The sequence below is a fragment of the Conger conger genome, chromosome 13 (assembly GCF_963514075.1).
Source record: "Conger conger chromosome 13, fConCon1.1, whole genome shotgun sequence".
Taxonomy (NCBI): domain Eukaryota; kingdom Metazoa; phylum Chordata; class Actinopteri; order Anguilliformes; family Congridae; genus Conger; species Conger conger.
The window spans coordinates 8976397-8990380 of NC_083772.1; the positions used below are offsets into that span (position 1 = coordinate 8976397).

Genomic DNA, 13984 nt, shown 5'->3' on the forward strand with positions numbered 1-13984 from the left:
TCTGACCGTGTGCTACACAACCAGAGGAGCTATCCAAGGGACTTCAGGAGAGTAATAGCTTATGAGACTGCTTCTCACATTTTCTCCACTGTGTGCACACTACTTTTAAAACCATCCCTTCAACCTCCAGACTGGCCCATGTAGTCCAGTTTGCTGGTGTTGAAGGCACAGTTATGCCTTTTTGCCCGCCATGATCAGGAGTTGGGAGTTGAGACCGAGGTCTCTGATTGGTGCATTTTCGCTGGTGCGCTGTGAGGTCAGCAGTAGGGATGGTAGTTATGATTGTGTGTGGTTGATGTTTGGTGAGGTCGGTGCGCTCTCCCATAGTGATGGTAGTTATGATTGTGTGTGGTGGATGTTTGGTGAGGTCGGTGCGCTCTCCTTTTGGGATGGTAGTTGGTGATTGTGTGTGAATGTTTGGTGAGGTGCGGTCTCCCATAGTGATGGTAGTTATGATTGTGTGTGGTGGATGTTTTGTGAGGTCGGTGCGCTCTCCCATAGGGATGGTAGTTATGATTGTTTGTGGTTGATGTTTGGTGAGGTGTGCTCTCCCATAGGGATGGTAGTTGGTGATTGTGTGTGGTTGATGTTTGGTGAGGTGCACTCTCCCATAGGGATGGTAGTTATGATTGTTTGTGGTTGATGTTTGGTAAGGTGCACTCTCCCATAGCGATGCTGGTTTCAGTGAGGGCGGTGGTTCTTCCACAGGTGCAGGCAGCAGTGACTCTGGGGGCCTGGCGTAGGTTCGGCATTGGGGGAGCGTAACGGACGGGTGGTGGGAGGAGTGTTCTAAAAACAGCCCGCCATCCCTAGGTTATGAATCTTGTGCGGTTGTCCTAGTTTTAGCCAAGGTGAGACGCAGAAGGTACATTTGCTGTGCTTTGTATAGTAAACAGGGCAAGGCCAAGCATCAGTACGGAGCCGTGGCCCTTTAATAAACAGCGCTGTGAACCCCTCCATTTTTCCCCCTCACAGATGCGGCCTCTCGCTGCCTTCTCTGGAGGAAAACCACAGCCTTGAGAGTCCTAAGCATAGCAAGGGTCTGCTGTGTCAAAATACATTCCCATCCTCTGAGCCCGGAAAACTTTCCCTAAAAATATCAAAATAAGTCTCCAGGAGCCTTTGCCTCCCGTGAGTTCAGTAACGAGTCGGGTCCAATTCCCTGGGTTCTGCTTCCACACGCTACGCCTCGTGTGCTCAAGCGTGCGTCTGCCGGACCGGCTCCTCCGTTCGAGCCGCACAAACACACCCAGAGCAGCGTGGTGCGGAGGCGATGGGCCGGATACATAATTCTTCATCCGTTTCCGCTGCGCAGATCCATGCCTCAGACAAAGTGTCTGGTTAATTATGTAGCCGGGGAGGCGGGTCTGCCGGGGGTCACGGGGCGTTCCGCGAGGAGGTGCGTCTCGCCCGCGTTTCCCATGATTCCACATGCCGGTTACCGGAGCCGAATTTAGCACTGGCCCCATTTACTGGCGGGAGCAGGTTTGGAGCGTGGTGTCAGCGCCCTGCTATGGTGGCCCCGGACGCTCCCCGCGGACCTGGCCTATCTGCTGCCTGTGAAGAGCGGTGGAACTGGCCCGTCTGAGGGGGAACGGGCCACGGGACTCTGCTCTGAATCCGTGTCTCTGCTGGGGTGTGGCGGGGAGGTGGGGGAGGTGTCTGTGAGCCGGGTGCACACTCTCTCTCTCTAATTAGATGAATTTGCCTGCAGCTCTGACAGCAGATGCTTCCCTGTCACCGGTCTCTGCAGTCACTTAGCTGTGCCCACACGTCTTTGAGAAGTGCCCAAATGAAGTGTATTTTGGAGGGAAGTTGTCACAAGATTGGTTTATTTATCTGTGGGAGATGTGCGTAAATGAGCTGAAATGAGACCTGCAGACACCAGCTGTTATATCGCGCCTCACTTCTTCTAGTTTGACGTGCCATACTTACTAACTTGGTCTATATTTTTTCCAGGCGAACTAGACTTGATGTTCATGGCTGTGGACTACTGAGACGTTATGTGAATTGTACCTTATCCGAACCTGTGTTCTGTAGTTCTTCCAATGACGCTCGATACGCAGTTATTAATACGCCACTTTTGTAATGCTGAATTCTATCACCTGTCCATGCCAGTCCATTGCTATCCAGAGCGGCACACGGTAACGTATCTCCCGTCCTCCTGCTGAGACTGCCTGGGCGTCTCACTGATGAAGACCTCCGTGCTTTCAGTGTGACTTCAGCCTCTCGCTCCCGGTGAGAGAGAGACAGAGAAAGGATTTCCAGTCCCGACTGCGGTATTCTGGTTACGCCCACCACGCTGGTTTATACCGATCAACGCTGCCCTCCTGTGGCTGAGAGAGGATGTGTGGCTTCAAGGACTGCGATTAGTCTTCTGTCCCCTTTGCCCTCTTAGAGATGCCTGCACGTGCACTTCCTGGTTTTAATGGATAGCAGTTACACTGTGTGGGAATTCCGGAGATCAGATGTAGGGGACAATTACTTGGGCATTTATACTGAACGTTTTGGGGAATTTGACAATGACACAACTCGATTTAAAAAAATTTGTTCTAGGGGCCCCTCATCGCACTTTGAGCAGTAATTACATTTTCCTCAGAACACCCACATCCAAGTCCAGCCCTGCTTAGCTTGAGCATTTGAGAAGGTTCCAGTAGCAGGGCTGCCTGAAATCTGTAGTTCTTTATGTGAGCACTAGATGGTGTTTGGGGGGGAAAAAATAGCTGTGTAATTTGTCAATGATCCACTAGATGGCAATCAGCACATATACTGAGCTCAACCTCCCTACCGACCCACCACTCAGCTGCATGCATCTGCACCCCCCCCCCCTACACACACACGCGCACGCACACACACACACACACACACACACACACGCACGCACACGCACGCGCACGCACACACACACACACACACATACGCAAACGCCTTGCTTTATTAAAATAACAACGCTACCTTGATTCCTTCATTTCTCAACCTCTCACAGTAATGACTTCAATAACCATACACTGAGTAACCCAGCTGTAGCATATACAGTGTATTGGAGGATTATATATTTTTTTATATAATATATATGAGTTTTGAAATTCCCAATCTGTTTTCATCTGCGTTCATTGCCACAGCCTCCTGTGTCAAGTAGTGCAGACCATCATGTACTCTCCCCCAGACCTGGGTTAATTATTCAAAAACTTTTCTGTGCTTGTTTAACCTTGCCTGGTGCAATTGGGCCAACCAAGAGGACCAGAAGGCTGCGTGTGCCCTTTCAGAGAGCATTTCTTGGTTTCTAATAAACCAGGCTACTTCAGTTAAATAGAAAAGTATTTTAATTAAAAGCTTATGTGCATTTGCTTACCTCTGGAGCTTGTAATGGTAGCCGCCACAGTTATCACAGTGTCGTTTGTGAGGTGTGTTCCCACAGGCACGAAGCGGATGAGGACACTTCCTGTGTAACTCCAGTCCTGGAGGGGCCGCAGTGTCTGCTGGTATTTGTGCTTTCCTTTCAATTAGCAGCCAATTAAGGCATTAAGGACAAGGTGTGTGGACTGTTTAGCAAATTAATTACTTAAATTCATCACTTGTGCTGACACACCCAAAACTCACAAAAACCAGACGACACTGCGGCCCTCCAGGACAGGAGTTTGACACCCCTGTGCTAGAGCCTGTCTGAATCTGATACCATCCCACTTTTTTTATCAGGCTTCTGATTACTGACCCTTCGGTGGCTGATGAAAACTAATATACCGTGCTGGGAATCTGTGGCTGCAATGCTGTGTATTTTAATATATCAGATCCAGCGTTTGGAAGGGAGTCCGCAATGGAGCCCCTCGCACATCAACACCGAGGGCATGTGCTCTTAATCAGCATCCTGCTTTATGTCATTTCCTCTGTTTTATTAGCTGGCTGCCACCCTCCGTTTTTGATAAGAGGCCGAGAGCAGGCGAAAATTACTTCTGCTTCAGGTGATATGCGTGATGACAATCCACCGTAGACAATAAGGTGCTACTTTTTACAATTATTATTTTTTCTGTTTGCTTTGGCTGTCTAAACTGGCTGCTCCACTGCGATTGCAGTCATTGGATGCAACAGGGTGTATGAGTGAGATTAATTATAAAGCACTCAAACCCTTGTGTTTCTGGGATGCGACGTGGTTCAAATTAATACAAATGGAGCCGGGCTTTTGTTCGTATTGCACCTTTTCCACTGTTAGATATTTAACTTTCTTGTCAACAACCCTCGTTCTGGAAATAATGACTTTAGTCTCACCTCTCTGCTGAGACAGTGGAACAGATGTAAGGTAATCTTCCCCTTACAAGCTATAATGAACAGGCCCACATCAATCTGCAAATTTACGCTGTTATGTCTGTGGCCAATTTAATTTCTCCCATGGATGTGGGGAATTGTATGCCACTGATTTAACTGTCTTTGTATCTGTTTCATTTTTTATCAATAGTTTTGGTTTTGGTAAAATGCTAGTTGGCATGATATTTTATGTAACCTCAAATTAGCCTGGTATCATTGCTCCATTTGGAAATGTTCCAGAAACATAAACTCCATATCCCCCAGAACATAATTCATATAATTTATATAACCAAATGTGGCACCTGTTCCTGTTCTGTTCTACTGTTTTCATGTACATATTTACACAAGTCCACACAAAACATTAACTTTACCCAGAATCTGTATTCTGTACTGTGTAATATTTGCACTGACGTACAATGTGTGCAGATGCAGATGCGTACATTTCTGTATTTCCCATTTTGATACATATAACATTTAAATTTCATTCATTTTTATAACCCATAAAGCACATTCATGAAAGTAAGCTTGCGTTTATATAATCTGAAGTACTGTTTAGTGTTTTATTTGCATTCAGGAAATGTATTGATCGGAAGACGTTGCATTACACAGCCAAACAGAGTAAAGGCTTCGTGGCTGCAGTGGCTGCAGTGGTTGCAGTGGTTGCAGTGGTTGCAGTGGCTGCAGTGGCTGCAGTGGCTGCAGTGGCTGCAGTGGCTGCAGTGGCTGAGCGGGTCAGGACAGGAGTATGTTCAGTGGACTAAGAGTGAAGGGGACCCGTCTCCCTGGCCCCACTCCCATAAACTGTGCGTATGTTTGAGGTAATCGTGTTATTTTTCAGAAAAAAAGTGTTAAAAATAAATGGTATGAGCAAAAAAAAAAAGGATATTCTTTCATGTGAATGTGTAATGAATGAGACCCTTTGGATGGAATAATGTTGCCAGGCTGGCTGGAGAAAAGGTAGTGTCTGTCTTACATCACCTCTGGCAGGTCTGTCTGTCAGGATAACGTGAATGTGCTTCTGGAGATGTCTTCTGTAGCAGCTGCACTGTTCGCCATGTGAAGACAACATTTTAATTTTCTCAACAACTTGACTAAGGATTAAGGAGTTTTTATTTTTTTATTAATTTTTTTTTTTTGAGAGAGAGGTGATGTTTCTGACCGTGTAAATGCGATGGTTTCATTTCCACTTCCTCTGTTTTCTATTAAGATGTTGCTGCTACTATGACGCATCTTTTGTTGTGAAGCACAAGATAGTATTTGATTTATTGAATTTGTTTGCACACACTGCAATGTGAATATTATGGAATTTTACATTGTTTCATGTAATATGCTTTACAAATATGAGGTAACAATGTAAATGTGGAATGGCTATTTCAGGTACTGTATGTTTTCAGGCTTGGCCATGTATAGACTACTCCAAATCTAACCCTAAGCCTAATGGTAATCTTGGGAGTAAAATGGATCAAAAACAAGTTTTTGACTTGTTCAAACCGTGGGCTGAACCTTGCCCTTGCTCCCTGACACAACCCTAGGCTAGTCTCAAGACTCTCAACCATAGCGATTAGTTCCCAAACCTACTGATAGGCCTTGGACTCATCTGAAATATGGGATTTGTCAATGGAAAAACCTAAATATTATCAATTCAACTGCATAACTACAAGGAAGGGTTGTGTTCAGACTGAGCGTGAGCCGCTGTGCTCCTGGCATGAACGCTGGGTCGTTTACGGCCACCGCCGTCTGTGGGCCACACGATTCAACCTTTAAATGTTGTTATTCCTTTGACAGACATTTTAATTGCGCAGTATTCGCAGGGTGCAAATAGCTTTTTCCATGCTATTGTTCTTGCGCCGCTTCCCCCCAGTCTACAATCACAGACAACCCCCGCGCCTCCAGATCCTCTCCCGGCTCATTCTTGTTTACAGCCACCGACAACCTAAAGCTGCTCTCTGTGTGTGCTGATGTGATCTCCTGAATGATGCAGTGTTCACCACAGTTGTTTTTATGTGCCCTTTTCTCTGCAATCCCCACACCCAGAGCAACACGGCGCCATAATCTGATGGAAACAAGTCTGGCTCTCATTTTTAATAAAGTTGCTTCCCTGAAACAAGCTACAGTTTTTATAGAGATAAAAAACCTTCATAGAAATATTCACTTTGGATCGGCAATATTAAAATGATCAATTGCATGTATATAATTTGTATAACAGCGAGTCTCCGTCATCCTTTGGCCAGTGATGGTAAATGGTAAATGGTTGGCATTTATATAGCGCCTTTATCCAAAGCGCTGTACAATTGATGCTTCTCGTTCACCCATTCATACACACACTCACACACTGACGGCGATTGGCTGCCATGCAAGGCGCCGACCAGCTCGTCAGGAGGATTTGGGGGGTTAGGTGTCTTGCTCAGGGACACTTCGACACAGCCCGGGCGGGGGATCGAACCGGCAACCCTCCGACTGCCAGACGACTGCTCTTACTGCCTGAGCCGTGTCGCCGCCACAAGGGGGCGCAAATCCGTTACTGTCTGTGAACCGTCGGAATGAATGATGTATCCTTGAATCCGAACATGCCTTGAGTTGTGAACGTGGTGTTCGTGGTGTGCATAATGCGTGTTCTGTCATTGGCTCACTGAGACACTCGGCTTCCTGTTGGATGTAATGCCTTCTGGATGATGTGATGCGGAAGTGTTTGATGCGAGTACTGTGTTGACCATGCTCATCAGCAGTTCTACTTGTTGTGAGCCGTGTATTACATAAGAGGCATCACATCTCATACAGACGGGAAGTACTTCCTGACTAGTCCGTCCACATCTTTACTGTGGCAGGGTCCACCAGTGGCCTGACATCCTGCAGGTTTGCACAGAAGTGCAAGAAATCCCCCCCCCTGTGCCAGCTGTGCAGGAAACAGTCTCACAACACAGTGACTGTGCAGCTCAGCTGGGGGTCTGCAGAGTGTCTGCAGAGTGACTGCGCAGCTGGGCTGGGGGACTGCAGAGGGACTGCAGAGTGTCTGCGCAGCTCAGCTGGGGGTCTGCAGAGGGACTGCAGAGTGACTGTGCAGCTCAGCTGGGGGTCTGCAGAGGGACTGCAGAGTGACTGTGCAGCTCAGCTGGGGGTCTGCAGAGGGACTGTGCAGCTGGGCTGGGGGTCTGCAGAGGGACTGTGCAGCTGGGCTGGGGGTCTGCAGAGTGTCTGCGCAGCTCAGCTGGGGGTCTGCAGAGTGTCTGCGCAGCTGGGCTGGGGGTCTGCAGAGGGACTGCGCAGCTGGGCTGGGGGTCTGCAGAGGGACTGCGCAGCTGGGCTGGGGGTCTGTAGAGAGAGCTGGCTGGCTCCTTTGCGGTATCTGCGTTTGGCTGGTCTGCTCTGTATTGACTGAATAAAGCAGGAGTGGAACGAGCCTTCAGATGTGAGATTGGGAGGAATATGTAAGTATGATGTAAGTTTTGAAGTGATATGTTGCTTTGGGAGATGAAGTGATATGCTGCTTTCCTCTTTAGTCGCAGACACTAAACCCAGAATTGCGTCTAGTGTCCGACTTTCCACAGTTTAGATAACCATTGTATTAAGATGAGAACCGCGCAACAAGATCCTTTTTTATGAGCCTGTCTGGACAGCGTGCGGTTTATTGCAGATGTGTCACAATAACAATTTCAGGAGCATGAACTCAAACTGCTTTTTTTAATATGAAAAATCCATTAAAGTCCATTAAGTGGGGCTCGGCCCTGGGCTCCCATGGTGAGGCTTGAGTGGTCATTGATCCAGATTTGGTCAAATGCCCTGGGTAACTGCAGTCACCCCCTCTCCCCCACATGCCACACACCCACCTGCAGGGTTTCACGGAAGAAATTCTCCTGCACAAAAAAATGTGTCTAGACCTGTTTATTGTCCGGGAGAAAAGGGTAACGACTGCTGACAACATGGAACCGCAGGCTTCATGTGAGGACCGAATTGGCACTCGGGAAATGTTTGGTTTTTATTTTCGTGGAGAGAACCGGGTTGTGGGTTCATGCCGCGTTATTTTTCTTTTGGCATGTCTGTCTTTTTTTCATTTCACACAGCTGATGCCTTTGCAGTTTCCTCCTTTGCCTGACGGGAACTCTTTTAACCGTCAATATTGTCTTACTCCAGCCATTTAATAACGTTGCATTTTCATTTTTTTGTTGTCACAATTGAAAGGCGATTATGTCAGTCTTTCCTACTGAGCATGACATTTAGGGCAGAGGCACCAGGTCACTCCTTCAGGTCCTTTGCCCTCTGGTTCCCAGCTAATGTTGTGTGTGCACTTGGAGGGATTCAGCGGTCCACTGTTGGCCTGTGTTCCCTGTGTGGAGGACTGCCATAGCTTCAGGCCCAAAAATGGGTCTAATTCAAGGATCTCCCAACTAAATCGATTGGTTTATGCAGCCGATTGCAGTTTGTCCACCTCGCCTGGTTCCCTGGGTCTACAGAAGCCCTGTGCGGTCCCGTGGCTGTGGAGCTGGGGACCCCTGGTCTAATGGCTCCATGTATCCCTTCTGGATGGGCTTCCTGAGCTCCAGGTTTCTGTCCTCAAACGGGATCCATACAGGGTGGGCCTCTGCGTTAGATAAGGCGAGGATAAATCCATCCATCCAGCCATCCATCCATTATCTGAACCCGCTTATCCTGAACAGGGTCGCAGGGGGGCTGGAGCCTATCCCAGGATACATTGGGCAAAAGGCAGGAAAACACCCTGGACAGGTCGCCAGCCCATCTCAATTGTACCCTGTCTACTCCAATTAACCATGTGTTTGGGATACACTGCCTACATCAGTTGATCCTGAGAATGACACACCTTCTCCCACACACATCGTCCCATCCGTCACTTTGATTCTGAGCCACCCGGGGTGCTGTTGTACGTGCCAATCTCACTAACCTGCCTTACGGACTCTTCCCCCCCACCCTGAGAGCAGCGAGCAGATCATGCCGCTCCATGAGAGCCCGTCAAAAATGCTTCTGTGTTAAACATTTCTGAACGTCTGTAGCACAGCCGGATAGAACTCACTTCTTCCTCCTGTAGTTGTTTAGATTCTTGACGAGATGCTTAAACCCAGTGTTGAAAAGGGTTCTGTCTATCATTTGAAAATCTAGAAAGCTTGTGGCAGTTCCCTGTTGCTAAAGATGGGAGCTTTATTGGTGCGTTTCCCGGGTTGTGTCTGAATGCGGTGACATGGAGGAGTCTCTCACTCTGCTGCTCAACTGGGACTGAGTGCTTTTCTGTATAATGATCAACTGTTCTACAGAGCTGAGAATTAGGCAGGTTCATTAAACTTTAATACATTCTCTCTTTTCCCAAAAGACGCTGCTGTCCCTGTATGGTCATGTGTTGCATAAGAATTGCATTCCCCCCGTCTTTCTTTATTGTAGCTGAATCTCTCTTTTTTTTGCTCATTATTTGCCGTTTGTGAGGGGGAATGTGTGTTGATGAGCTCTGGGGTTGTTCATTCGGAAGAGAAGAATGTGACGTTTCGTCCTTTTAATGAAGCCGGTCCGTGTTTGTGTTTTAATGAGGAGTAGAGGCAGTCGCGCGGGGGGAAAAATCACGTGGCCGAAGCCTGTTCGTCTGGAGTGGAGGTCGTGGCAGCGTTCGCCCGGAGCTCTGGAGCTGATGCAGGCTCGCTGATGAGCGCATTACCTCTGACCGCGCCGGAAAGAGTGACGCACGCGCACGGGCCCAAACCGCGTCAAATCGAATGAGACTTTATTTCAGTTGCGCATTTCACGGGCAATTGCGCAACACGCTTGATTGATGACCCTCACAAGAGCAAGCCTGGGGCAACGGTGGCCAGGAAAAAATGGGATAACTTTGGGAGGAACCAGACTCAAGTGGGAAGCTCTTTCATTAACTGTAGGAGATGGCCTGCAGTGTTGAAGTAAAGCAGTAAGTATTGATCATTTATCAGAACCGGTAGCAAAGTGAATCTTTTTTTATTTTATTTTATTTTTTTATCCTTGCAAGTAAAGCCAATGGAATAAAAATTTCTGTTTAGAATTCTGTACTTTTTTAAATCCGGTTTTATAACCGCTGCAGAACTCGGGGGACGGTTTGCTTACACTCCCGTACACAGTGTTTCGTCTCAGGTGTTCATTGCCCGCTTCTACATGTCAATGCAAATGCAGATTAGACTTGATTTGTCCTGCAGTAAATGATCACTAATGTGCTGCTTACATGAAGCAGTTTAGACATGCATAAGACCTTTTATATATATTATTTTAAACCTCCACGTTCTCTCAACGCAAGTGCTAACTGGCAGAAGGCAACAACAGTAATATCACAGTGATGCAAAGTGAATGTGATGGATTTCACAAACTGTCGTTAATTGGCTTTTGCAACACAAGAGAATATAACTTCCATTGTTACCAAGCTTTGTCTCCGTATCCCTAACCCAAGACATTTTACCGATCATTCGAAGATATAAAAAAAAAAATATGCAACAAAATGAAAAGGTACAGGATCAATTTCAGTTCTCTCCTACTGGGAATTTGAGAAGTTGTGAGAGGTGAAAATTGGAGATCACAAGGTGTGAATGGAAAGGGATGACGTGAGCAGCTTTTCACAGCGTGGTGCTGCATCAGGCCTGGCACTGCTAAAATCACCTGTGACTCAGGAGCAGACGTTGTGTGATCCGGGTTCTCCAGCAGAGCACCCGCATTACATAAGCTGGTAAATGGTCCAACCTTCCCCCCCCCCCCCCCCCATTTCTCCATGTTCTATGTGCTGCAGCTTTTTTCTGTGAGTTGTTCAGATGGCATTAGGCGGCCTGTAGCGTGGTGGTTAAGGTACATGACTGGGGCCCGCGAGGTCGGTGGTTCGATCCCCGTTGTGGCCGCAATAAGATCCGCACAGCTGTTGGGCCCTTGAGGAAGGTAGTGTAGTGTATTAAACGTTGAGCGTAATTAGTGGTGCTGGCTTACCTAGAGGGGTGGGATCAGGGGTGATCTGCGCTGCCAGTGCAGCTTCTGAGCCTCTCATGCGTGGGAAACCGAGCCGAGCTGTCTGGTGTGGGGCTGGTTGTCGGTTTGAATGTTTTGTAATGTCGTGGAGACACCATGACGTGGCCTGCTCCATGGTGGATGTTTTATGCTTATTGGCGAAAAATTCTGCCACAAAGCCCGAGTGGGAATGATCAGTGGTTCTCCCTCACTTGCCCCGCCCCCCACCTCCCTCTATCCCTCTTTCCCTCTATACCTCTTTCCCTCCTTTCATTGAAAAAATGAAGGTCTGTTCACTGCACCTCCTTCAGGTGCACCTCCTACTGTATGAATGTGCCTATGGGAAACCATGATTGAATAATTCATAAAGTTGTGACATTCCCAGGAACGGTATAAATATAAATGTAAACATAAACTTGTGTTCCCTTCCTTGCGGAGTAGTGCGTCAGATGATCGCCCCGCTATAAAAGGGAAAGTGAATCGAGGCTCGGCCACAGAGCCAGACATTTTGGCCAGTCAGGTGATATCACCATTGCCATGGCAATGTGGGTCCTGCAAAAGGGGATGGGGCACATTCCCCCACATCACTGGAGTGTAGTCTGGGATTTAACCCAATTCTCTCCTCTCACCCCCCCCTACGCTGTTCCCACACCGATGATCATGGCTCAGTGAGGAGCTCTCTCTGTGGGTGCATTCCTGGCTTTGATGATCCTGCGTCCCTAGTAGTCATGGGATTCGTAGTACTGAGCTGGACTCTCACCGGTAACAGGAACAGAAGCTTCCTACATCCCAGTGAGAGGTTTTTTTTTCTGGAGCAAATCTGAAGTGATTGGATGTGGGCTGTGTTGATGTGCGGTTTGTTGTGGTGCGAACGGCAGGAACACAGCCGGTGATGTGGACCGACGAAGGCTAACCAAACCAGGGGTGGGTGGAGGGATTGATTTGAACCGATCACAGTGGACAGCTGTCTTTTGATCAGTTTGCCAGGAAGTGGGTATACTGTAGCTGAATTAGCATTGTGAAGCATTGTTCAGATTAATTATGATTCAAAAATGATTAACCGCAGAGAGACTTCAGAAATCTTTTCAAACAATGAAAATTTCAGTTTGTGCCAATAAACATTTTTTTTTTTTTTTTTTTTTTTTTTTTTTTTCTCTTAAACTAAATTATAGCCGAGAATCTCTGGTGCAGCCAGAGGGGTAATTTGCATAAGTACTATTGTAATTACTTTCAAATGTTCTCGGAATGTATTTAGGATCGCAATTTGAATTCTTCATACAGATCTTATCCATAATTACACAGCATGGAGGGCTGTGTTCAGTGTCTGATATTTGAAGCTTCATGCATATGCATGCGCTTTGAGTCACACAGATGTTGTTTTTTTTTTTAGTGGATTGTTTTGAGACTGAGTCTCTTTAAATATTTGGTGCCATACTCTGTCTGTTTGTCTGTCAGTCCGTCCAAGAGTGCTGCATGTTTCTTTCTCCCTTGTTTTGCCTGCCTAGTCCACTGTGGTCCCTGATTGATTTTGATTGGAGTTGAGAATGAGAATGAAAGCCAGGGATGCCCTGGCCTCAGGAGTTTTTTTCTTCCTGGTGTAGCACCATACCACACGGCTGTGATGCCGTTAAACCCCGGAGCTGCTTGTGTTGCCTCTACGTGGTTGTGCAGGTGGTGGTGAGATTTGTACCTTCCTCTGAAGAGTAGAAGATGGCTCATTGAGTTTTAACTGCAGCACGGGGTCAAAGTTCAGATGGAATGTCACTGATTGGCCATGGTTGTGGACCAATCGGTTCCAGGCACAGGAGGCCTGGTAGGGGATGGTGTCAGTTCCTTGCTGTGATCCAACGCTTTGACTGACGGCTGATTCTCTCTCTCTCTCTCAGGTGGTATGTCTACAGGATTTTTTCGGGGAAGATGACATTTTCATTGCCTGTGGCCCAGAGAAGTTTCGCTACCAGGACGACTTCCTCCTGGATGAAAGCGGTAAGGCAGATGTGAATTCCTCCAACCCAACTTGCTGTGTAGCTGAATAGATGGGCTTGAGGGCGCCCAGTCGACCATTAGACACTGATCTGTTGGAAGGTGTTCAAAAATGAGCCACAGGTAAAGGGAGCAGTTTGAATGAGTCGAGCACACTTCAAGTGTTTCTCTTGTGCTCTCTTCAAGCCTGATTGAACAACGTCATACCGGTGAATGATTCAACTGCCTTACAATTCCAATGAGATGGCAGTGGCAATCGTATTGACTCACGATTTAATTTCATGAACACCGTTATGATGAATGTGTGTTAACTAGTCATCAGTGCGCAGTGTTAACTAATGAAAATATTTTATTTCTGATGCCGATGACATCATTTAATATCGTATCATTCCAAAGTGTGTTTTCCTGATTTGGTTGGTTTAGGAGGATATTTGATTTTGTATGTCAGGCCCAGGCGACTGTTGAATGCCTGAGATTGATTATGAACCAAATGGATGCAATTTCAACTGCCAACATTACTGTTGGCCCCTGCACTGTACCTGGCTCAGAATTACACAAAGAACGGAATTACATTAGACTGAGTCTGGAGCATTTTTAATACGCTGACAAACCCTCATCTGTCATACAGCATCCCAGCAACAGGAAGCAAGTCATTATGTTCCTTCAAACAATGACTGTTGAACAATGAAGTCATTCAGTATGAAGCAAACTGCCAAATCTTTCAGAAATGCACGTACTCAACTTACTGGTG

The 13984-nt window shown here is 47.1% G+C and overlaps 1 protein-coding gene across 8 annotated transcripts in view; it reads left to right on the forward strand.

The window, feature by feature from the left end:
- dclk1b (doublecortin-like kinase 1b) overlaps positions 1–13984 on the forward strand; it is a 74578-nt gene that overhangs the window by 19971 nt on the left and 40623 nt on the right. For all 8 annotated transcript variants that reach the window (XM_061216889.1, XM_061216890.1, XM_061216891.1 and 5 more), the window contains one exon: positions 13137–13236. In XM_061216889.1, coding sequence (XP_061072873.1) covers positions 13137–13236 — 100 coding nt within the window. The remainder of the gene's footprint in view (positions 1–13136; positions 13237–13984) is intronic.